The 23,940-nt window shown below is 41.4% G+C and overlaps 1 protein-coding gene across 5 annotated transcripts in view; it reads left to right on the top strand.

Annotated features, from left to right (window-relative positions):
* The window catches only part of MAGI2 (membrane associated guanylate kinase, WW and PDZ domain containing 2), a 1,357,364-nt gene that overhangs the window by 1,196,714 nt on the left and 136,710 nt on the right, over positions 1-23,940 (top strand). For all 5 annotated transcript variants that reach the window (XM_043588690.1, XM_043588689.1, XM_043588693.1 and 2 more), the window contains 2 exons: positions 1,797-1,989; positions 8,373-8,621. In XM_043588690.1, the coding sequence (XP_043444625.1) occupies positions 1,797-1,989; positions 8,373-8,621 (442 nt within the window). The remainder of the gene's footprint in view (positions 1-1,796; positions 1,990-8,372; positions 8,622-23,940) is intronic.

Raw genomic sequence — 23,940 nt, 5'->3', positions numbered from 1 at the left:
AATAAGGGGAATGGAGAATGTCAGAAGCGTGCCCGACTACTGGCCTATAGCAAATGGGTGCAGAGTGTCCTAGGGGAGGAACCACACTATGCAGCCAATCTAAGGCAGGATACGTGTGGTTTTCCTTGTGATAGCAGTAATGAATCACCGATCAGAGCACAAATAATTCCACATGGAAGCAAATCTACCCCCACCCCCTCCCCAGGAATAGGGGAAAAGCAGCTGTAGTCATAAAGGACTTTTTATTCCTATGGATAAAATTCAGTGGACGAAGGCTGTGAAGTCCTCAGGGAAAAGAGAATACTCTTCAGACTCTAATTTTCCATATACCTGAGAAGTCCTGGGCATTCAGACCTGGTTGCCATGTTAACAGGCCACACTGAGCAGTGTGACCAAGTAAGAATCTGTCTGCTTCCACACCTGAAGACCTGTAAGCCTGCAGATCACATAGCAGCAACTCTCCAAATTAGCTGGGATCCACAGATCGGCAATTTGGAAGTAATCATTGTGCCTGAAAGAAATAGTCTATGAGCAAGGGATCATTTTATAAAGACTTAAAATAAAACTTAGACTACAGTCTCTGTAATATTATCAGGCTAAGGGTAACAACTGCCTTCAGAGCTGTATGGCTAAGCCACTTGGAAAAAGAAAAAGCATGTCCATTGTCCATGTATTGGAAAATTTATCTGTAGGTTAAATAGCAAAACTAAAATATTTAGTACTATGCCTTTTCAATGACAGAGAAAATAAAGCCTTGCTGATGGATACTAACCTAAATGTTTCAAATGGGAAGAGGGAAACCTTATGTTATGCCTTTTATTATGATTACTCGTTCAGGGAATTACAATTCACACGTTTCCCAGATGTGTACCTCCCCATTTCCGGGTATGATAGTCACCTAAACATCAGAAGTATTTCCAGTGACAGGCAGAACCGGGGGTGTTCTTTGTGCAGGGGACAATGCTCTAAGGAAGTATTCAAAGGAATGGAGCAAAAACTGGGAGGAGGTTTGACTGAGACTTTTCTAAAATCAAATGGCCAGAAAAGCCAACTACGAGTTTTGCTTTGTTTTTATTTTCTCCTTATCTCCAGCCTTTCAAAGCAAAGCAAAAAACAAAAACGTTTTGAACCTGTATCAGTTTCATAATATGCACAAGCAGCTAGTTTCCCTGACATTTTTGGAGCACTCACTATCTGCCTCAAGCAAAGTTAAATGCGTCACGTGCATCATTTCATTCAATTCTCCCAACAACTCTGTAAAGTAGCCCCCATTACTTTACTTGCCCATTTTGCATGTGAAGAAACTGAGGCTCACAGAGGTTAAGACTTGCCCAAGGCCACACAAATAAGAAGTGGAACCAAGATTCAATTCCCAACTTGTTTCACGAACGGTAGCCAATAACATCAGGTTATTTGGGGTTAGAATTTTCCTTAAGGGTGATGACTAGTGGGCCAGGAAGCAAATGCAGCAAGTTCAAAATGTTAATTTCTCTAGAAGGAGTTAGCAAACTGGAAGAGTAAGAAAGAAACCCTGCAGCCCCTCATTTTTCAGTTTTCAAGTACATGCTCAGGTTTGGAGTAAGGGGTAGAAGGTGGAAATAAAACTTTACACCAAGTTGTACATATATATACAGAAATTAGATCTATAAATGATATTATTACCTATGACTATTATTACTATCAGTTACTATCATCTATTGTCTATTATTACTATGTATTTACATAAATTATATATACATAGATATGGGAGGAAAAGTTGAAATGTAAATATCCTTCCCTTCTCACCGCGTCTCTAGATTTTGATTGGCGCTGTCATTGCCATGGGTTCAGCCGACAGAGACGGCCGCCTACACCCAGGAGACGAGCTGGTCTATGTCGACGGGATTCCAGTGGCTGGCAAGACCCACCGCTATGTCATCGACCTTATGCACCATGCAGCTCGGAACGGGCAGGTCAACCTCACTGTGAGAAGGAAGGTGCTATGTGGAGGTGTGTGACTAAAGCCAGCGGTTAGGGTTGGGGATTAGGTGCTGAAATGCTTTTGTGGGACAGGGTAAGGACACTTGAAACCAAATTTTAAGTCAGTGTCTATTTTACACACGGAAAAAAGTCACCCTAGATATTCCAAATGTAACTGTGATTTTGAAAGTGCAGATTTTCACCCCAGTAGTATAATTCCAAGCAGTCTTTCAGGCCTATGTTTTCAGTGTAGTCATTAAAAATTTCTAGCAAAGCCTGGGGCTAATTTGAGATGTGTATGCTCTTTGCTCTTTGGTGGATGCTCGTTATAAAAGGAACATTACAGCAGTGGAAAAAACACAGCTTTTGAAAATGTTCCTCATTGTGTTTACAAACGAAGAACCACAGCATTTTGATACCATAATAAGGCAACTAGGATGGAAAATTAGCCTCCGTTGTAGAGCCTGATAAAAGGTAACAATAAAACTATGACAAAAATACAGTGGTACGTCACTCTTAGAAAACGCAATTCATTTAATTCCAAACTTATGAAACCGATCAATCAGAAGCAGTTATTCCCTTTACAACCATGTCTCAGCTTCATAAAAGAACACACCAAAGACTTAACTTTCAACAGTCACTCTTCACACTCATAACAGGATTCAGTTCATCTCTCTCCACCATCTCAGTCCCCCCAAAAAAGATTTATATTTTTATGAATATGTCTGTTACAAACATCAACTATTTTTTGTAATCTAAGCACTCAGTACTGTTGGGAATGGGGTCCCAAATTGCCTGTGCTTTGTCCTGTGAATTACAAGAGGAACAGCACCGACGATGTTCTGTCACCTTCTGCCCTCGTGACCACCGGCCTCTCTGCTCAGCCCCTTGGCCCTCCTCAGAAAGATTAGGAGGGACCTGAGTGGCGTGAGCTCACTCATGTTTACAGATGAGGAAACCGAGTCCCAGAGGTTCAGTAGCTTCCCCGAAGTCTTCAGCGAGTCAGTGATAATGCAGAGGCTCTTAGCTCCCCAGCCAGTGCTTGTTGCCACCTCAGGCCCCCGCCCAGCCCACCCCCAGTGAGTTCAAAACGCGAGACCAACCTTTAGCAAATGTCACTCGGTAACATAAGGAGTCTTCCATATGTGTTATTACTATAACACATCTGAATTTTAAAAAGTGGTGGGGGACACCAACTAATCACAAGCTGTGAGTGACTAGGGAAGATAAGACAGTAATTGAACTAAAAGTCCCCGTTTCTATTCGAGTCTTCTAAAAACTAGACTTTGATCAAGGGCAATCATTTAAAAGGGCGAGTCAGAAGAATTGTCAGCCCTCACCAGTAGAGACTGCTATATATCTTGTATGGTATGGAGGTTTTGCTACGAAATGACATTCATCTTCAGAAATTCATGGCATACCACTTGACCCAAAGAAGTAAAACACCTTGAATTATGCCGTATCCTTGGGCAAGATGCCAGGAGGATGACAGTGTTTGCTTGGTTAACATTTAACTGTCTCTCTCACTAAGAGTGATTTTTAATAAAAAGTTTGCTGAGCTATATGTTCTGTGACCCAAAGATAAATTTAAAAGATACCTGATTTACAAGAAAATATACTGCAAAGTGCAAAACTGATGCACCAACATAATTTCATGCTCCCCTTGCCACCAGCTGATTATGGCAAATTAAATTTTGTTCTAATCAACCCAAGCTATTGGAGTGTATGCCAAATGCTGCAAAAATGTATTCTTGCAATTTGCAGATCATGTGACTTTTGTGAAGATGCTCCTTGCTGCAGTTCTTACCAACTCTACTCATTAGGCTTTCGAGTGCATTTCAAGTGCATTTAATTTTTGAAAATGCTCTGCTGCAGACTGCTCATTCACACCAGGAGAGTTTGCAAGTTAATTTGGCTCACTCTTCCTTGAAAGCTTCATCAGTATTGAAAATGATTAAGTTCAGGAAAGGATACTCTGATAGTAAAGTAAACGCCTAGAAATAGGTTGGAACAGATTTTTTAAAAGCATAGAAAGACAGCCTTTCCTCAGAGCTGCTGTTTCTCCAACAGCGAGAAGGGACAGCTACAAATGGATATGACAGTGGAGATGCCTTTTCAAGGGCTGTTATCATTATTATTATGCTTTCCTAAGCAAAAGCAGTGGGAGGTGCAAGGCTGGCTTTCGAGAAGATGGTTCAGAGCTGAAGGGAAGTGAGCAATCAGCTTGTGAAGAGACAGATTGAGTGAATGAGAAGAGAGGCGGATTTTTCCCTTCCTGCCTAAAGAGAGTGGAGGTATCAGGGGCTGGGAAGAGGAGAGGTCATAAGGGTTAAAGCCTTTATCGTTATGCTTGCCTCGGCTTATACAAACATCCTGCCCCTCCTCAGAAGATGCCGGGCACTGGCTCCAAGTTCATGCTCAAGAGAAAACCACATCTATTTGGAGAGATACCAACTGGTTAATGACATTGGCCAGAAATTAAAGTAACACAAAAAACCTGCAGCACATATTAAAATATATTTAAAGTGTACACACTAAAGATAGAAAGGCAGAGTTTTCAATGAGCTAGATCCTCAAAAAGGAGAAATTGTGGAGTAAATGAAGAAACATCCAGTAATTCATCCAATTTTATTTACCAGATAATTATACCACAGATCTTGCACTTTAAACTAGTTTTGAAAGATATCTTGTCCATGCCACCAGCTCCAGTGTTTAGCTGTTGTGTTTTTTTCCAAGGATAGTAGAAGAGTGGCTTTATTACACTGGAAGTACAAATATTTATATGTTTAGTAGCTCCGCTTTGAGACGTTCAACCTAATGACAAATTATTTTGAATACACATTATTCATCTGAGAGAAGGGTGTCTCTGAGGAATTTCCTAATGTGTCACTCTAGAATTGATGTGAAAGAACGTTTTATGACTTAATCAAAACATGTTAGAGTCCGTCTTAAAGCTATCCATCAGTCTCTTTTCTCTAACATCCAAGGCAAAGTCTAATGTTTGGCTTAATGCCAAGAAAAGGAAGGTTTCCTTGGAAGCTGGGTGAAAAGTTTAGCCATTGTTTAGGATGCCAATGGATTCCCCGGTCATGGTTACTACACTTTTTGTGAATTCTAAATGCATTTGCTTCTTCTTTGTCTATGAGCAGGTCACCATTTAAATAAGTTGTCTGCTTTGAAGAGTATAGAGGAGGAGTGCACAAACTGAAATGTCTGCAGGCAGGCCCGCCCCTAGCATTGACAGGGCACAGCCCCCTGCTCCAGCAGGCCCCATGGGGTGCACATACATGGGGACACTCCAGCCTGTGCAAGCATACCCCATTGCCTCAGCCACATTTCAAGACAAGACAAGACAAGACAAGACAAGACAAGACGTGTACAGTGCTGCCATCCTTCTGAGGTCCTGAGAAGAGGCCCAGGCACATTCTGGAATCAGACAAGGTCAATTGGTTACAGAACCCTAGAGTCCTGGTACCCAGAGTGTGATCTGGAAGGGGAACAAGGACTCCAGTTGAACAAGTCCCTTTGGCTCTGCATACTCCTCACTCTACGAGTAAATGAGTAACTCAGGAATCTGCAGGAGACACTGGGGGGAAAGGGGGAGGTGGTCGGCACTGGGGCGACTTGCAAACGCAGATCCTGTGAAGGCAGCCACCACTACCCAGCGCTAGCTGATAATTGTTAGATATTTCAAGAGAAACCAGAAATCTGTATTTCTGTAAAAATCTCTTTGAAAACATTGGCAACCAGTTTTAACAATTACTAAGCAAAGGATAGACCAGCACTGAACCCAAATAACAGATGGGTCTGGAGGCCAGGAGCAGTCCCTGGCCAGCAGTTGACTGTTCTCATGGAAACTGCCTCACCTGGAAGACGTTGCCAACAATTGCTGCCTTCCCAAATGGGGACCTCTTCCAGTCAGCTCAGTGATGATTTCCAGTATGACCAAGGCTCAAGCTAAAAATTAATTATTTGGCTTGAGTAGATACTAATTGACTGAATTCTGTATACCCATTTGTGTGGGGGCCAGAAGGATGAGTCAGAGATGCTGGAAGTGAGTGAATTAAAAAAAAAAAATGCACATGGTATTTGGTCACTTTGTGACATTCACTGTATTATTCTAAAACAATGCTATCCGTGCCCTATACCAGAAAGGATTGTTGGCAAGAAGACAATCTCATTTGGATCTAGAACCAGCTGAGTAGAAAAATAACACAGAATCAATTCTGTCCTTCAAAATCTACCATTGGAAATCTTCTTAACTCCCTGGCTTTAAATGTGCTCATGTTGTTAAAGACAAAGAACTTTGTTTTAGAGGTTGAAAGAGAAGTCCAAAAGCAATAGAACCATATTCTATTAATGGATTGGCCCTTTCGCTTACTCAGGGACCATCATGCTGACTTAGTGCATGATGTTCTTCTAGACCCTATGGCAGAGCCACTCCCAGCCACTTACTACAAAGACAGATCATTTTCCTTCGTTGCCGCTCTCCTGACAAGTACAGCCCTCAACCCCCTAAAAATATGACAGCCAGAAAATGAGATCTCTTTTGTCACTGCCTATGACATTTAGTTACTGATTTGGTCCAATAACTCGAGGAGATTTTCAATTTAATGTTGCAGCCTAATAATTGTTTTTCTTCTTCCTGACTATCTCTAATCACTTTATTTCCAACTTGCACAAGGACTGATAAAGGACATGTGCTTTACCAAGACAATAACAGCTTGTCTTTGGATGATATTTTCTGGTGGGGAGGGTACATCTTACAGGCACTTTTAAATTCTGGTGGAAAAGAGGGAAAGACTTTGATGTTGACATTTCGTTCTTTTATCACCTCAGTACATTTCTTCCAGACGTAAAGTATCCATTTGTTTTCTTTAATTAAAACCTGATTAATTAAATCTTACAGAAAAATTCGAATATATCAAATGGTAATAAGCAGCAGCCTAGGTCTTAATCATTCTGCAAATACAAACAAGAAATGAATGCATTTTTGTAAGGCTGTTTTTAATCCGAGTATATGAATAAAGGCAGCTCCTTTTTCTTTACAGTATAACGAAAAATCTCTTAGAGTCTGTGTTCTTTCTCCCTGATTTTTGAAGTGATTTTGATTTTTAAAATGAAATTATTTTTCCTTTCAGAATGGAATCACAGCTTATGAAGTTAAAAGCCTTCACTGGAATTTTTGCTCATTATTTTTAACTTGCCATATGAGACACCTACCAGAGTCCTAAGACGGAGACCATATCTAGAGATCCAAAAAGAAATAATTAATTGTGATTACTTTCCTTCTTACTATTTCTCTGCTCCGTAAACATCTTTTGAGCACACTAATCAAATTGTAAGATGGGGATGAAACCATCCTATTTCTAATTACAATATTCTAAGTACCTGCTTCGGTTGTTTTCATCAGAATACCAAATCCTAGGTCTTAAATTAAAATGACAGAATTCTTTCTGGATGACAGATGAACTTTCATTTTTAAAAAGTAGTTTCTCTTGGCTTCCAACTTTCCATCATTTCTCCCTATAAATAAGCTTGTTTTCTCATGGAAATATTGGTTTGGTTTTTCTGGCTGATAATAGTGTATCTACAGAATATAAATGAACAACGTCGCCAGCACCTACCTGAGAAATTCAAAACTCATTGTCCCTTATCATAACATCATCGTTACATTGATCCTAGAGCAAGTGAAGTATGGGAAGGACCCTTTAAGAAGGATGTTTCCCACCTGCGCGGAGTGAATTAACACTTATAGGCTAACAGAGTATCACAAAATTAAATAAAACTGTGGCTCTTTAGTAAAATTATGATGGGTTCCTTTACATGGACACCCCCTTTACATGGGGGTAAGCCTCACTTACCATATCCTACAGCAGCTTTGCTCAATGGTGGCTTGGAAGCCTCATCTGGATTCCTGTGCCCAATCTTCCTAAATTTACTGAAAACACTTTCCACAGGTGGACCCTGAAGATGCACAGTTGTTACAAGTTCTTTAAGTAATTCTTATGCATACTGCAGTTTAAAATACTGTCCACTTGTTTTATAATCTTCTTTGATCAGTTATTATTATGCAACTAAGAACCTTAATATATGAAACCAGGCATTGTCTTGGAGGGTTGCAGATTTAACAAGAGGAAGATATAAACTACAAGCAGCACAAAGGAAGCCAGTGAGGGGGTTAGCTGTGTTTGCTGTCAAGGGTGGAATGGGGCTTAGACCTGGGTGCTCCACAGCTAGGTTTGTAGCTAAGTTTGTAGCCCTTCACATGCCCTGCACTCTTGGGACTAGAAGGCAATCAACCAACCAGTCTTGTAACAATGCTAATGTCTAGAACTGCACCTAGTATAGCAGAGGCACTCTCCAAGACCCTTGTGAAATAACCAAGTACTTGGGTACAATGTGTATTGCAGGGGAGCCCTGCCCAGAGAACGGGAGGAGTCCAGGCTCCGTATCAACCCACCACAGCTCTCCACGCAGTGACTACGCAGCCTACACCAACAGCAACCATGCCGCCCCCAGTAGCAATGCCTCTCCGCCCGAAGGCTTCGCCTCCCACAGCCTGCAGACCAGTGATGTGGTCATTCACCGCAAAGAGAACGAAGGCTTCGGCTTTGTCATCATCAGCTCCCTGAACAGACCTGAGTCTGGATCCACTATCAGTGAGTGATGGCTTCACTTGCCTTTGCACAAAGGGTCTTGTGTTCGTTTGCTCTGGTGGTGGGGATACTGGACGTGCAGATCAGAGGACTGTCATAGGTGTCTTGTGCAGTGGGAAAATTATGGGCTGTGAGCACAAATAAGGCATCTTAACACATGATTAGCCAAACATTGCTGAACCTTTGGCTCAGGAAGAATACAAGATCATACCTGATGTTCCCCTGACCCCACAACTCCCATAAAAACCCTCACTCATTCATTTTAAACTGGGAAGAAAGTCAAACCAAGTGGTGTGGGATGTTGGTGTGAGGGGAAGGGAGCTGCCTCCTGTTTGATAGGATGAAATTAGATATGCAAAAGATCTGTGAGGAAAGCAGTCCAGGAGGGAGCCTTGAGGTTAGAAGGAGTTCAGCATTCCAGAACTCTGTAGAAGTCCAGTGTGGCTGTGATGGAGTGGACAGGGGAGCGCGGCATGAGACCAAGACAGGAGCCAGGCTGCACAGGGCTTCACACGCCCATGGGAAGAAGTCTGGATTGTAACCCAAGTCATGGGAACCCTGGAGGGGGTTAAGCAATGGACAGAAATCCAATTTATATTTTTTAAGTCTGCTTTTGTGCAAAATGAAATCAGGGGAAGAGAGCAAGAGTGAAAGCATGAAACACAGTTAGAAGGTCATGTAAACAGCCCTGTGGGTGCAGAGATACTGGAACCTTCTCCTAGGGTAGTAGCAGTGGAAAAGGGAGTTGTACGTGACTTCACCTGGGGTTTCTCCAAATCTGTGGGTCTGTACAACAGGTGACAGTCAGAGGTTGTATTTCTCTTGCAATCAGTCATCTTATAGATTCTCAGTCTTCTTGGTGGTTTTCCTTTTAGCAACACATTCCAGAAGTCACTCGGCCACTGGCAGGTGATAGGACAGAAGAAACAATAGGAAAATTTGCTTCTTTTTCATATTGAAGTGATTTAGTCCAAAATATTATACATAGAAATACCAAAACCAAGAGCATTTAGACAAAAAATAATTGAATCATGTTGCAGTCTTAAAATTCTTACAAACTGTGGTTGTTTCCAGCACATGGGGGAGGGGGAGTCGTCAAACAATACTCAAAAAATTAAATCACTGAGAATGAATAAGAACTTTCTTTTTTTTAATGTTTACTTATTTTTGAGAGAGAGAAAGAGAGATAGAGCACAAGTAAAGGAGGGGCAGAAATAGAGGGAGACACAGAATTCAAAGCAGGCTCCAGGCTCCGAGCTGTCAGCATAGAGTCTGACGTGGGGCTCGAACTCACGGACTGCAAGATGGTGACCTGAGCCAAAGTTGGACCCTTAACCAACTGAGCCCCCCACGCACCCCAAGAATGGATAAGAACTTTATATGATACAGTTAATGTTATCAAAACACCACCAGGACTGAATAGAAACAATTACCTTTGACAAATTCAGGAGTGAAAACTATAAAAGTGTTGAACCTCAGCGAATATGTTGCAGAAGCTAAATTATATACATTTGAAAGTGCAATTTTATTTCTCTTTCCCTTCATGACAAGATGAAGAAATAAATCCAATCTTTAAGCAGAGAGTAAAACAGGATACTGTCAGTACAATAGATTCACCAAGATTAAAAGGACATAAGACTAAAGATTTTTGTGAATTATATAAACAGCGTTCTAATAATTTATACTTGGGGAAAATGTTCACAGAGAGCTTTTGTAGCTATTCCAGTCAGTCAGATTGTTTACTGGGGAAGGAAACCTAAAGGACTGGAATAAAAATAAAAAGTGTACCACCACAGTTAAAGTGTTAAACATGTATTTAAGGTCTCAGCTTTATTCGAAGTGTGACAGCATTATTGCTAAATGTAGAGGGAAGTGTGTGTGTGTGTGTGTGTGTGTGTGTGTGCATGTGTGTGTGCACACACATGCACTCATTACATAGAGAAACCACAAATGCTTTTTCTATTGCAAATAAACCCATGCATAGGTAGATTTGGAAAACAACAGGTACAAGTGCTTATAATTAATGTGAATTTTTCCTCCTACTAAGTGACATTAGACTGACCTCAAAAGAATAATTCTAGCCATTTTCAAAATGGTATATTATTTTATATCACCCTAGAGAGTGGAAATATATTCATAATGCTTCCTGGCTTCTTTTCTCACATATTTATTTCTTTCAATTTAAAGAGTTTGAAATGCAAGTTGCCCCCATGTTCTGTGGGAAGAGCAGTTATTACACTGATGGCCTGCAGCGTTTACAATATATAATTTGCAGCATGCACCTGAAAGCTTTCTGGACCTAATGCTGCTTCATACTTAACTTCTGTTACAATTTTGAGCTCTAATTTTGAACAGAAATGCTAAATGCCTCATGAATAGTAAAGAGCCACCCCCATGTCACATATCATTGTCAGAATATCAAGGGTCCTTGGCTCTATGAGTCTGGAGAGCATGATACGATCAGGTACTCAAGAGTCACAATCAATCATGGGGCTTGGGTCACTTCTCTCTTCGTGTCTTACCTGAGCCCAAGGACCAGGAACATGATCATGGTTTTTCTCATGGCTCCTGAGCCTTTTTCATTGGCAGACAGAGTGCTGTTTTGTTATGCCTTTGAGAGGTGAACCACCTAAAGTATATGCCTGGATTCAAAACCTGCTTCATCAATGCCCACCTGTGTGACCTTGAGGAAGTTACATGACCCTTTGGGCCACAGTTTCCTTGGCAGTAAAGAGAAGATAATGTTAGTCCCCATGCTGATGGGCTGCTCTGAATGTTAAATGAATTAGTACATGGAAGTGTTCAGACTAGCCCTGGCTCAGAATAAGCACTAAGTATGTCACTGTTGCTGTCTAGACCTCTGTCATCTTTCCATTCCATTAGCTGCTCAGAACTCACATGGGCTGTCTGTTCCATCAGACATGAGTCAGCACCCCCACTCTCCCAGAACAGCTAGATATGAGCAGCCAATGAACAGCTCTGAGGTCCAGCTCCTCATCCCCACGTGCTGACCTTCTGGGAGCACAGTCTTCTCCCCCCGCCACCCTGCAGCCTGGGTTGGGGGTTGGGGGTTGGGATTAAAGCAGCGGAAGCCACACCAATCCAGCTGAGTATGCCCTTTTTTTGCTGAGGCTTCAGGCTGGAAGTGTCCCCAGAATTCTCTAGCCAATAAACTAGAAACATCATGGGAAACATCAAAATTCAGGCCCGAAGCTGTGCCTTTTACAATCTCCTACAAATATGATGTCTCTATTGAATTTATCAGAGAAGACAGGAGAGATGGAGAAAACAAATGTAAATTTCACCACCCTGAAGGTGGAAAAAAGAGTTACTTTCTGGATGCTGGATGTTCAACCAGTTGAGAACTTGGGAAATAGGGTTCCTGGATTATTTATTCCCTGGCCTTTAGTCTGGCCCACATTTCTTTTTTCCAAAATATTGTTTCCCAAAATTTAAGAAGAAATTTCCTTTATATTAGTTAATGTAATTAAGGAATGCCATTTCCTTCCAAAGCCAGTGACCCAGGAGGCCAAACATTGCTTGGAAGGAGATAGAACCTAGAAGCCTCTATCTGAGGTCCAGCAATATCCTTCCTGATTTAAAGCGGGAATAAGCAAATTTCCTGAGCATTTTGTCCCATTGTCCAAAATATTAAGTACTTTTTTTTCAGACCCTAAAATTGGAACCAAGAAAACAAAATGGTTTGCAGACCAGAGCCTGGGACAGTAATCTGTAACAGGCAATTGAATTTTAAATTCTTTAAAACATTCTAACAAATATTTGTATACAAAGATGTTTGTTTCCATGTTATTGATAAACATGGAATATTGTAAACCATGTTAGAAACTTCTCAAAAACTGGAGACTTTGGTATATTTGGGAAGTTCAAGGCATTTCCTGCCTTTGTCTAGCTCTGTTGTGACTCTCACTGAGGTCTGTGTGCACAGGATACAGGAGACTCAGGTCACTGTCTGACTCCAAGCGCAGCAAGTGCTTGCTCTGTGAAGATGCCCCTGTGGTCATGTGCACTGGGGTTGACAGGTTGGGGCTTCCCAGCCCAAGGCTGAGCCCTGACATCCAGTTGTCACTGAAGAGCTATCACCTGTCTTTGTACATGCTTCCTGTTACTTTCCCCAGACCTGCTTTCCTACCAGAGGTTCCCAAGAAGGGCTTTGGCACAAATGATAAAATCAAAGTAAACCCTCAGTCTCCTGCTGTTCAGGAAAGTTATGTTGGCATTTATGGGGTAGACGTACACAGGCAGCTTCCACATCAGTGGGAGAGGTGGGCAGTTTGTTGAGAGAATTTATGAATTTAGATGCAGGCCGATGACAAGCTGAGAGGGAGAACATATTCAGGACAGCAGCCACAGCAACAATCCAAGCAGTCACAGTAGGGGCACGGTCATCATGGCCCTTCCTGCCTTCATTGGTATTGTCCTAACAGCAGGGACTCTGTTTTCTTTGGGGGTAGGGGTGGGGCCTCAGGGGCTACAGAATCAGGTGCTGGACCTTTCTAGTGGAGGGTGAATATGAAGTGGGCACCAAATATTGGGGTGCATGAGAAAGGCAAGATGAATGGATATAGACTCACGATGAGGGGAGGATTTCGTGATAATTCTGGGAGCATGTGGGTGCTCTTACCTGTCCCAAAGTGCTGGGTCATAGGCAGACACTGTTGCAAAGTGAGTGGCTAGTAAAGGCTAGGGCCCTCAGAGAGCCACCCCCGTCCCCAAGCAGGCCAGAGTTCCCATCCTAGGAGGATGAGCCAGGAGCCCCTTTCCACACACACACACACCTGGCCATTGACCTTACTTTGTACATCAGAAAGCTCTGCACACCCTTCAAGCCACTCTTGGCTTATGGAGGAGTCAAAAGAAAAAAAAAATGCAAGCATATCACCCGTTAGCATACTGCCAGCTAATGAACAATCTTTTAGCTCTGTGCCGGCGCGAAAAATCTTTGTTTCCACATGTGTGCATTCTCTGGCACGGGTTGGAGTACAGACGTGGTCATTGTTAACTTTCCCTAAGGCCCACTGCAATCTGACATTCTAGAACGAGTTCGTTATCTTTGGTAAAACGCCCTGATGATTTTTCTCAGTATCTTTGATGTTATCCATAGGGTCTGGAGTTTAAAATTTTTTCTAGAAATGCAAAGGCTTACCTAGCGGGTGTCTTATGACATTTCAAGGCATAGTTTCCTAAAAACGGTGAAATAAAAGTGAACAAAGCAGTGAAACGGTTTGGGATTTTTCCCACCAAAACTCATCCCACAGACCATGCAGCCACTGAATAGTCATTTGAATTTAGGGAAGTACAAATTAAAACCAAAAGCCAGGGCGCCTGGGTGGCTCAGTCGGTTAAACGTCCGACTTCAGCTCAGGTCATGATCTCATGGTTTGTGGGCCGGAGCCCCGAGTCAGGCTCTGTGCAGACAGCTCTTGTGTAAAAAGCCTTGGGTAAAACTGAGGCCTGGATCGTATTTTTCATTGGCACAGGCTATCATTTTATTTATTTATTTTAATATGAAATTTATTGTCAAATTGGTTTCCGTACAACACCCAGTGCTCATTCCAACAGGTGCCCTCCTCAGTACCCATCACCCACCCTCCACTCCCTCCCACCCCCATCAACCCTCAGATTGTTCTCAATTTTCAAGAGTCTCTTATGGTTTGGCTCCCTCCCTCTCTAACTTTTTTTTCCTTCCCCTCCCCCATGGTCTTCTGTTAAGTTTCTCAGGATCCACATAAGAGTGAAAACATTTGGTATCTGTCTTTCTCTGTATGACTTATTTCACTTAGCATAACACTCTCCAGTTCCATCCATGTTGCTACAAAAAGCCATATTTCATTCTTTCTCATTGCCACATAGTATTCCATTGTGTACATAAACCACAATTTCTTTATCCATTCATCAGTGGATGGACATTTAGGCTCTTTCCATAATTTGGCTATTGTTGAAAGTGCTGCTATAAACATTGGGGTACAAGTGCCCTATGCATCAGCACTACTGTGTCCCTTGGGTGAATTCCTAGCGGTGCTATTGCTGGGTCGTAGGGATAAGGCTGCTGGAGGCCCCCAGGAAGCTCTACCCCACACTTTACCCTACCATCCTCGAGAGTAATGTGGCACACTCCTTGTAATACCCTATGGTTACAAAGCCTTGCCCTAAATGAAGTCTCTAAATATCAGTAACTGATAAGTGCCTTGTCTTAGATTTTATTGGTTTAGGTTATAGCAGTGGATCTTCTTCACACCTCCATATTGAGGTCTGTTCATTGATCATCTTATTTTCTTTTAAGTGCATTTATTTATTTTGAGAGAGAGAGAGAGAGAGAGTGCTGGAGAGGGGCAGAGAGAGAGGGAGAGGGCTGTCACCACAGAGCCTGATGTGGGGGCTTGAACTCACGAACCGTGAGATCATGACCAGAGCTGAAACCAAGAGTCAGATGCTGAACTGACTGAGCCACCCAGGCACCCCATGTTCATTGGATCGCCTTAAAAGCACAGGTACCTTGTGGGACTGGTGCCAACGTTAGGACCTTGACCCTCTCTAAATCACTGTAAGTGTTGACCAACCAATGTTCCAGCCCTAAGAGTCACTGCTGCAAAGTTTCTTAAGTCCTACCCATGCAGTTGAACATGGGAATTAGAAAATGAGCCTCATTCCTCTGTTTCTCATTGTTTTGCAAGGCAAATTTCCCTTCGTAGTTCTTAATAAGCATTGTAACATATAACACTGCATTCGCCTAATCCTTAAATGAACCCTCTGCTTTGGGTTCCTTCAGTGACACAGTGCTTTCACCTGGAGCTTGATGCCAACGACAGCTCACTCAGGAGGCATAATGGTGTCACCCACACCGTTAACATGAGTGCTGCTGTAACAGAAGAAATATGGTGGAGGGGGGCAATTTGGGGCACCACATAAAATGCCAGTTTTCCTCCAAATATCTGGCTTCTAAATAGAACTCATGAGACAATAAGATAAACAAATGTCTTCACAATATTATAAAAAATCTACATATACAAAAAAGATAAGATGTCTTCATAGTCTGTACTGATGTACATATGTTTTAATTCAAATCGATCTCATTCATTAGTGTGATTTACTTAACACTTTAGGAGGTAGTCAGGAGGCTAAGGTAGGAGGGGGTGCATCAACAAAGATGTCACTTGTGATGGACAGTCCAGTCTTCCTATAACATGGCCCTGATCATAACACCCATGATAGAAATATCTACAAGGTAAAGTTCCAACACACTGTTCTTACATCCAAGACCCTACATGACATGGACACAGCTGCAATTTATCCACAACTCTTTGTGATTCTACTCCATCAAAGCTGGCTTAGTTACTTACCCCTGAAAGACAATGTTTGCTTTTCCATCCCAGTGCCCATGTTTTGCCCTGCTGCCACTTGGAATGATGGCTCCTCTTTACCAGTAATAAATGTTATCAAACTCTCTCCAAGGCACCATGCTAAAAATCTTACATTGTGTTTAATTTCATAGTAACCCTGTGAGGTAGACTACTGCCCAAATAGTAAACATCTCTCATAAGCAGCTCAAAAAGCTCTTAATGTCTTATTAAGACTCTGCCTGACCCCTTACCCTTCTCCTTGAAGTGTTTTCTCTAACTCTTAATTGGAATTTTTGCCTGTAAACTCTTTAATTGTTGACTGCTCCTTGACTTCCTTTCTGTTATTATGCCTGTGATTAGCTATCTAATATTGTCATTTTATTTTTCATGTGTTCATGGTTTGCTTTCCCTAAACAGATTATAAGTGCCTTAAGGGCAAGAAATGATGGCATTTCTTTGAATCTCTCACAGTTCCTGGTAGCATGTGTTTCAAGGATTTGTCACATAATTTATGTTGGAGGGACTGGATTGGATTCTCCAATAATAATCCAGTGCTGTCTCATCAAAATAAAAGTGGGAATGTGCTCTGCTCTAACTTTCCCTGCACCTAAACCTAGCCACTCTGTCCCTCCAAGGCAGCAAGACCTATCTCTGAGAACAGGCAAAGCAGCAGAGGATCACTTAGGGGGAGAAATTGTGTGCAAGCTGGTCCTTGCCCAGCATGAAAAATTACACTATAATAAAGTGGAACTGGAACAATGTCCCAGACTACAGGTTTCCCATCCATTGTTTTCAGCCTGAGTAAATGATTCAACAGCCAGCTCAGAGCCTGGCGAAGTCTCAGATAAGAGAGCCCTCTAAGAAATCAGGCTCAAGGGAGCCGCCTCTGTGTCTCTGGGAAGCCCCTCTAGTCTCAAGCATCTGGGTTGTGAAGCCCTTGTCCTCTGAAGGACCAGGCTGTAGCCTCAGCATGCTCTCTGATTTACCTCTTCCTGGCACTGGCTGTTCCTGGAATCGCCATCCATTTGTGTGAACACCACCTTAGCGATAATTATATTGTCCTACACAGGAGGGTTTGGATGGCATCCCAAGCGCCTTGCAAAAAGTATTCCTTCAGGTTAGTTATTCATTTCACAATCGTCATTAGCAAACAACCCATTTCAGTTCCAAGTGAACAGCTTCTCAATCACATTACTTCTTTAGAGGATCTTACCCAGCTACAACCAGGATGAATAGGACCTATTGATCAAACTTCATTCTCTCAATCCTGAGCATGACTACTTTTGATCCCAAGTTAAAACCTGGCTGCGTAGGTCCTACCAGGAGGCAGACAAGCAAACACAAAAAGATTTTATGTCAAATTCTGAGTACTCTGGTATCTGAACATTGAAGCATCTATTAACTAAAATGGAAAGACGATTATAAAGATTTCACTCTCTTAGCACTAACAGATTTAAAGATCATTTAATTGTAAGAGTAAGTCCACAGAGAAACACCATCATTCTTATTTATTTTCAAATAGAGGAGCAATGCAACCTATCAAAGAATCTGTGAGTGCTCACAGTGCATTTTTTTAAATACCAGGCCATTTTTCTTATCGTTTGAATGGAGCTCATAAATCATGAGTTTTCCCCTCCAGGAAATCATTTTTCAGGAGAGTTTTTATTATTGTGTCCAAAGACTCTCCAGGCAGCAGCAGAAAGTGGATGTGTGGATGTCTTCTTACCTTCAGCTTTTTGGTTGTCTTAAAAGCTAGCAAAACAGTAGCTGTTTCTTCAGGGCTTATATCCTGCAGTTCCTTGTTAGTGCAGGTAGATTGTAACTACGAAGAGAGCCCAGACCTCAGGGACAGGATCACCCTCTACCAGTGCACAATGTCTATCACTCTCCATGGAGTTTAAATGAATTCCAAGCCTGCAGGTCACTTTTGCAGAAGGCACTTTCTCTTTATAATCAATTCAGGGCCCCACTGAATTAAATTCTCTGTAATTTTAATTTTTCTTCTTTTTTCCAACACTCAACCACATAAGAAAAGCTGGTTTCATATACACAATTGTGTTAAGACATGTTGTTAAGTGAACACAGTATTGTCATTTATCACCATTTTTCAGCTATGTTGAAAGCGTGTTGTAAAGGGATATTTCTCCCATTTGGTCTTGGATGAGTAGCAATTTTTTTTGATCCCCTCCCTTCACCAAGGGCTCAGGGAGTACCTGTACCCAAACTAATTTCTGTCACACCAAATCCTGGTAAATACTTTTTTTATTTGTTCATTTCACTACCATTTTGCTTTGTAAGATGGGTTTGTTCCCAACCAAACTATTGCCAATATTTCACTTGGAATCACTTCTAGAGATTAATTAGTCAGCCTCTTCTGGGTGATGATCACTAGGCATTCCAAAGGTGTACAGTGTTAAAGAAAATTTACTAAATAGTGGGGCCTGCTATTGCCATTTTAATTTTCCAGTTTTATCTCTTCCAGATCTTATTTCTGTAGGGTTTGTTTCACAAACATGCCCAGATGTTGGGCACCCAATGAACCCATCTGCTTTCAGGGGTGAAGTGTCCAAAACCTTCTGTTAAGAGGCTGTTCATCATAAAGATGTATATATATGGATTTGTCATGAAAGGAGGGTCTTTCAGAAATCAAGGAAGAGCACATCATTTAAAAGATGGGTCCTTATGGTTCTCTGACACAGAACAATTGAGATAACATGAACTAGAAGAATATTCCGACTTAGAATTCTTCATTCAAATGTGTTACAGACTTGCTAGATGAACAGCAAGATGAAAAATGCTCATATTCCTGTAGATACTTGATGAAATTAGAACACAATAAAACCTGGTTGCTAAGTGTCTTAGTCTGTTCAGGCTTTTATAGCAGAACACCATAGACTGGTGGCTTATAAACAACAGAAATTTATTTCTCATAGTTCTTGAGGCTGGAAGTTTAGTATCATGATACCAGCAGATCCAGTATCTGGTGAAGACCAGCTTCCTGGATCATAAGCAGTCATCTTCTTCCTGTGATCCCACATGGCAGAAGGGGGGCAAGGGAGCTCTCTGGGGTCCCTTTTATAAGGGTACTAATACCATTCATGAGGACTTGATCTTCATGACCTGATCACCTCCCAAGGCCCCACCTCCAAATACCATCTCTTCGGGGATTAAGTTGCAACATATAAATTTGAGGAGAACACAAATATCCAGTCTATAGCAGCACATTGGCCACTGATACTGATGCTCCCTCATGCTAAGTGGACAACAGAAGACTAACAGTATATAAGATCACAAGATTTAAAGCATGCCCCCAGGTACCTAAGTTTGTGTCTTAGCTGAAATTAAGCATGACTGCATTTCCACTCTTGAGAGACTAAGGTGAGCTGTTACCCAAAAATGCTTTCCACATGCAAAACTTAGTTACATCAGGCCCTCTGGCCCACCACTGCTAATGCCTTAGTTGAGGTTCTAGATTAGATTGTGCAGTAGAACTTTCTTAGATGATGGCAATGTTCTATGCCGCACTACACAGTACTGCAGCCACCAGCCTCATGTGGCTATGGAGCACTTGAAATAAGGTTAGTGTGGCTCAGGAATTAAATTTTTAATTGCCTTTTCCGTTCCATTCATTTAAATAGTCCCATGCAACTAGTAGCCACACATTGGACTGCACATCAAACACTGCAGTAATGCACTGGAGCATTGTAGTGGCCTGTAGGTGCCCTCCCTGCCACTAGCCTTCTTGACACCCTCCTACCCACCCTCCACACAGCTACCATGGCATTCTGTCTAAAATGACTAGTCTGATGATATCACTTACCTTTCCTGATCCATTGGTGGCTTCTCATGTGGCTGTAAAATAAATTCCAAACCCTCAGCATAACCAATAAGTCCTTTTGCAGTCTGTCCCTTCCTTCCTCTGTTGGGTCTCACTGTTTGTGCTCATTGGCATGCCCCTATCCCCCAGTACAGACCCTGCTAATCCACCAGCCCAATGCCTTTGCCAGGTCACATCACCTAGGACTGTGGTGCCCACCTGGAAAAGTCCGATTCATCTTTAAAATGCAGACTAGACAATGTTTCTTTCTGAAGGCTTCCTAGGCAGCACCCCCCAATCTCCCCTTGCTACCTCCTATCTCCCTCCTCCTTATTTGAGAGCAGTTATTTTTTACTTACATCTATTCACTTCCATCCAAAACCTTCTCTTCACCTCCCCCCTGCTTTTTCACTCTTTCCCCCATTTTTTAAAAAGTTTATTTATTTAGGGGCACCTGGGTGGCTCGGTTGGTTAACTGTCTGACTTCGGCTCAGGTCATGATCTCTCCATTTGTGGGTTCGGGCCCCGCATCTGGCTCTGCGCTGCCATCTAAGAGCCTGGAGCCTGCTTCAGATTCGGTGTCTCTCTTTCTCTGTCCTTCCACCACTTGTGCTCTCTCTATCAAAAAAGCAAATAAATAAACATTAAAAATTTTTTTAATGTTTATTTATTTATTTTGAGAGAGAGAGAGCACAAGCAGGGAGAGAGAGGGAGAGAGAGAATCCCAAGCAGCCAGCACAGAGCCCTGTGCAGGGATGGAACTCATAAACTGTGAGATCATGACCTGAGCCAGAATTGAGAGTCGGATGTTTAACCTGGCTGAGCCACCCCAGCACCCTACTCTTTCTCCCATTTTTAAGGTTTAGTCAGATATAGTTAATTTTACCCCTTTTAGGCTATAATCTGTGAGTTTTAGCAAATGTGTTTAGTTATATACCGCCACAGTGAAGTCAACCCCTCCATCCACTCCCAGCCCTGGCAACCACATACTTGTTTTCTGTTCTAGTTTTGCCTTTTCCCATATAAATGGAATCATGCCCTAGGTAGCTTTTTGAGTCTGGCTTCCCCCACTCAGCATGATACAGTTTATATTCATCCATGTTGCTTCATGCCTCCACATTGGTTCCTGGAAAAAAAATATTCCTTTGTGTAGATGTACCATAGTTTGTTTACCCATTCCCCTGTTGAAAGATATTCAGATTGTTTATTGTTTGGTGATTATGAATAAAACAGCTATGAAACTTTTCACTTAGGTTTTTGTGTGAGAATAGTTTTCATTTCATTTGAGTAAGCACGGAAAAGTGGGCTTGCTGGTTCATGTGGTTTCCGAAGTGGCTGTACCATTTTGTATTCTCCTCTATGAGGGTTCCAGATGGTCTACGTCCTGTGTGAGTGCTTATTTTCAGGCTTTCTCGTTGTTGTTGTTGTTTCCATTTTAGCCATTCCAGTAGGTGTCTGGTGATGTCTCATTTCGGTTTGCATTTGCATTACTTCCCTAAGGACTAATGATGTTGCAGGGCTTTTCATGTGTTTTTGTGCTTTCCTTCTATCTTCTTCAGTGATGTGTTTTTCCACTCTTGGTCTCTTCCCTCTAGCGTGTAATTGGTATTTCACTGTGGACAACAAAATACATTTTCAGGCTCTTTAGCCTTCCATTTTTCATTTCTCACTCATTTCTCATGTTAGAGTAATAAAACTCATTTTATAATGATGATCTCAGGTGAAATTAATCATGGAGACATATGTCTGCTTGGTAAAACCAAAAACACATATAGTCACTATGCTTTAGAAAGCAAGGGATGAGAGAAAACGCATGTAAGCAGAAATCTGAATGAAGTTAAGGTCTACAGTATTTGGATAAGAAAGAGAAGGCTAAGAAAGAAAGACTATGAGTGACAGTTCCTTTGCAAATAAGGAAACTCTGGCATGATTTATTTGGCCACTCACAGGTCACACTGAAGTTGCTTGCAAAATATATATATGATCAAGATCTTCTAGCTCCGGAGCACTTTGCTTGAGGGCCTTTTCATATTTAGCTTTATCCAGTCATGCAAAATTGCATTATTTCAAGTTAAAACATGATATACCCTGTTAGTGGAACTTTGGCTTCTGTGGGAAACTGAAGACCCAATAAATATTCATGTAATCTTCTGGATAACATATTGAAAAGGACAGCTGGCTCAGGAGGGATCATTTGCCTGGGTTAGTATCTGTTTCCGTTTACATTAAGAAAATATTGCAAGAAGTTATTATCTACCAGAGGGCTTAGGGGAATACAATGAAAAGCTGATACTGTACCTGATTGCTTTTGACATTTACCTATTGTAACAGGGAAACCGTGTGAAGATAGCCAAGTGACTTTTTACAAAACACAATTTCAGAAGCTATAAAAGGAAAAAGGAGACGGCAGAGATAGAATACACTGCATCTGTAAAAATGAGAAACATGACTTGTCAGCAACACCTGCTTGTAACTATAACCATTTCTACTGGGCCTGCTGAGAAATCACTGAAAGCCAAGTACACTAATGGGTGTGAAGTCTCAAAAGGCAGTCAAAAAATACAGAGGAAAAAAAACGTGGTTTTATGGAACACTTTTAACCCAATACCTGGGGCTGACGAAATGTAATTTTATGACATTTTCTGAACTCTTGAAAAGAAAAGTTGCAGGTTTGTTTCTTTTGTTTGTTTGGTTGTTTTTGTTTGTTTGTTTGTTTCTGTATTTTTATCTGTCAGGGATACAGGAGACAGCAGGACTTTTAAAGTTTGGTCACATAAATTGTTGACATTTTTTATTTTCCAAATAGATTCCAAATCTCTATCTGGTATACTGAAATACTGATGGCAGCAACTGGTTTAAATTTACAAAAGATATATCCAGTTTCTAATTAATGGTGGTAAAATTGTAACATGCTTATCTCCTCCCATTTCTTAGACACAAATAAAATGGGAGTAAATGAGCAAGAATGCAACAAACATGAGTGGAGAAGATATTCTACAGACAAAAAAGTGGCAACACATTTTGCAGGAGAGAGGAAACTGAAAAACCGAAATGGACAGCAGATATTATTTCTTTAGAAATTCAGAGCAGCTCAAAACTTAAAAAGCTTGGGATAGAGGGGTGTCGAAGTAGCTCATTCAGTTAAGTGTCTGCTCTCAGTTTCAGCTTGGGTCATGATCTCGTGGTTTCAGGAGTTTGAGCCCTGCATTGGGCTCTGTGCTGGCAGCGCAGAGCCTGCTTGGGATTCTCTGTGTCTCTCTTTCAGTGCCCCTCCTTTCATGCTGTCTCTGTCTCTCTCAAAATAAATAAACAAACTTAAAAAAAAAAAAAAAAGCTTGGAACAGAATGGAACACAACAACTGTGAATTCCAGATATGAAATGCTCATTTTTAAAATGGAAAAACAAACAAGCAAAGCAAGAATAATGAAAGAATACTAGAAGAAATGGAGATAATTGAGGGCACAAAAGAAAGTTTCAAAAATGTCTCACTTACATACATAGATATTAAAACCTCGTGATTTTTTATTTTATAATAAAAGTGGAATGTTATAAAAAAAAGAATACTATGATTAAAGAAAGAATTATTAGAAATTGAAAACATCATAACTGAAATTAAAAATTCGATAGAATGATTGATGGGCGCCTGGGTGGCTCGGTTGGTTAAGCATCTGACTTCAGCTCAGCTCATGATGTCACAGTTCATGAGTTCGAGCTCTGCGTCGGGCTCTGTGCTGACAGCTCAGAGCCTGGAGCCTGCTTCGGATTCTGTGTCTCCCTCTCTCTCTGACCCTCACTCACTCATTTTCTCTCTCTCTCTCTCTCTCTCTCTCTCTCTCAAAAAATAAACATTAAAATTTTTTTTAATCCAATAGAAGGATTGAAAGGAAAAGTAAAGGAAATCACACAAGTAAGATAAAAAGAAAGAGAAAGTATGAGAGGAGTGATAACTGACAGATCAATCTGGGAAACCAATAGCCAGCCGATAAGAGGTCCAGAAAGAGAGACCAAAGGAACAGAATGGAAGTTATCAAAAAAAAAAAAAAAAAAAAAAAAAAACTATAATGGAAGTTCCCAACCCCAAAACTAAAAGAAACAAGTCTCCAGACTGAAAAGAACCACAGCATGATGCATTGATGTGGACTTTAG

This window comes from Prionailurus bengalensis, chromosome A2, assembly GCF_016509475.1.
Source record: "Prionailurus bengalensis isolate Pbe53 chromosome A2, Fcat_Pben_1.1_paternal_pri, whole genome shotgun sequence".
In the NCBI taxonomy this organism is placed as follows: domain Eukaryota; kingdom Metazoa; phylum Chordata; class Mammalia; order Carnivora; family Felidae; genus Prionailurus; species Prionailurus bengalensis.
This window is presented reverse-complemented; position numbering and strand designations above follow the sequence as displayed.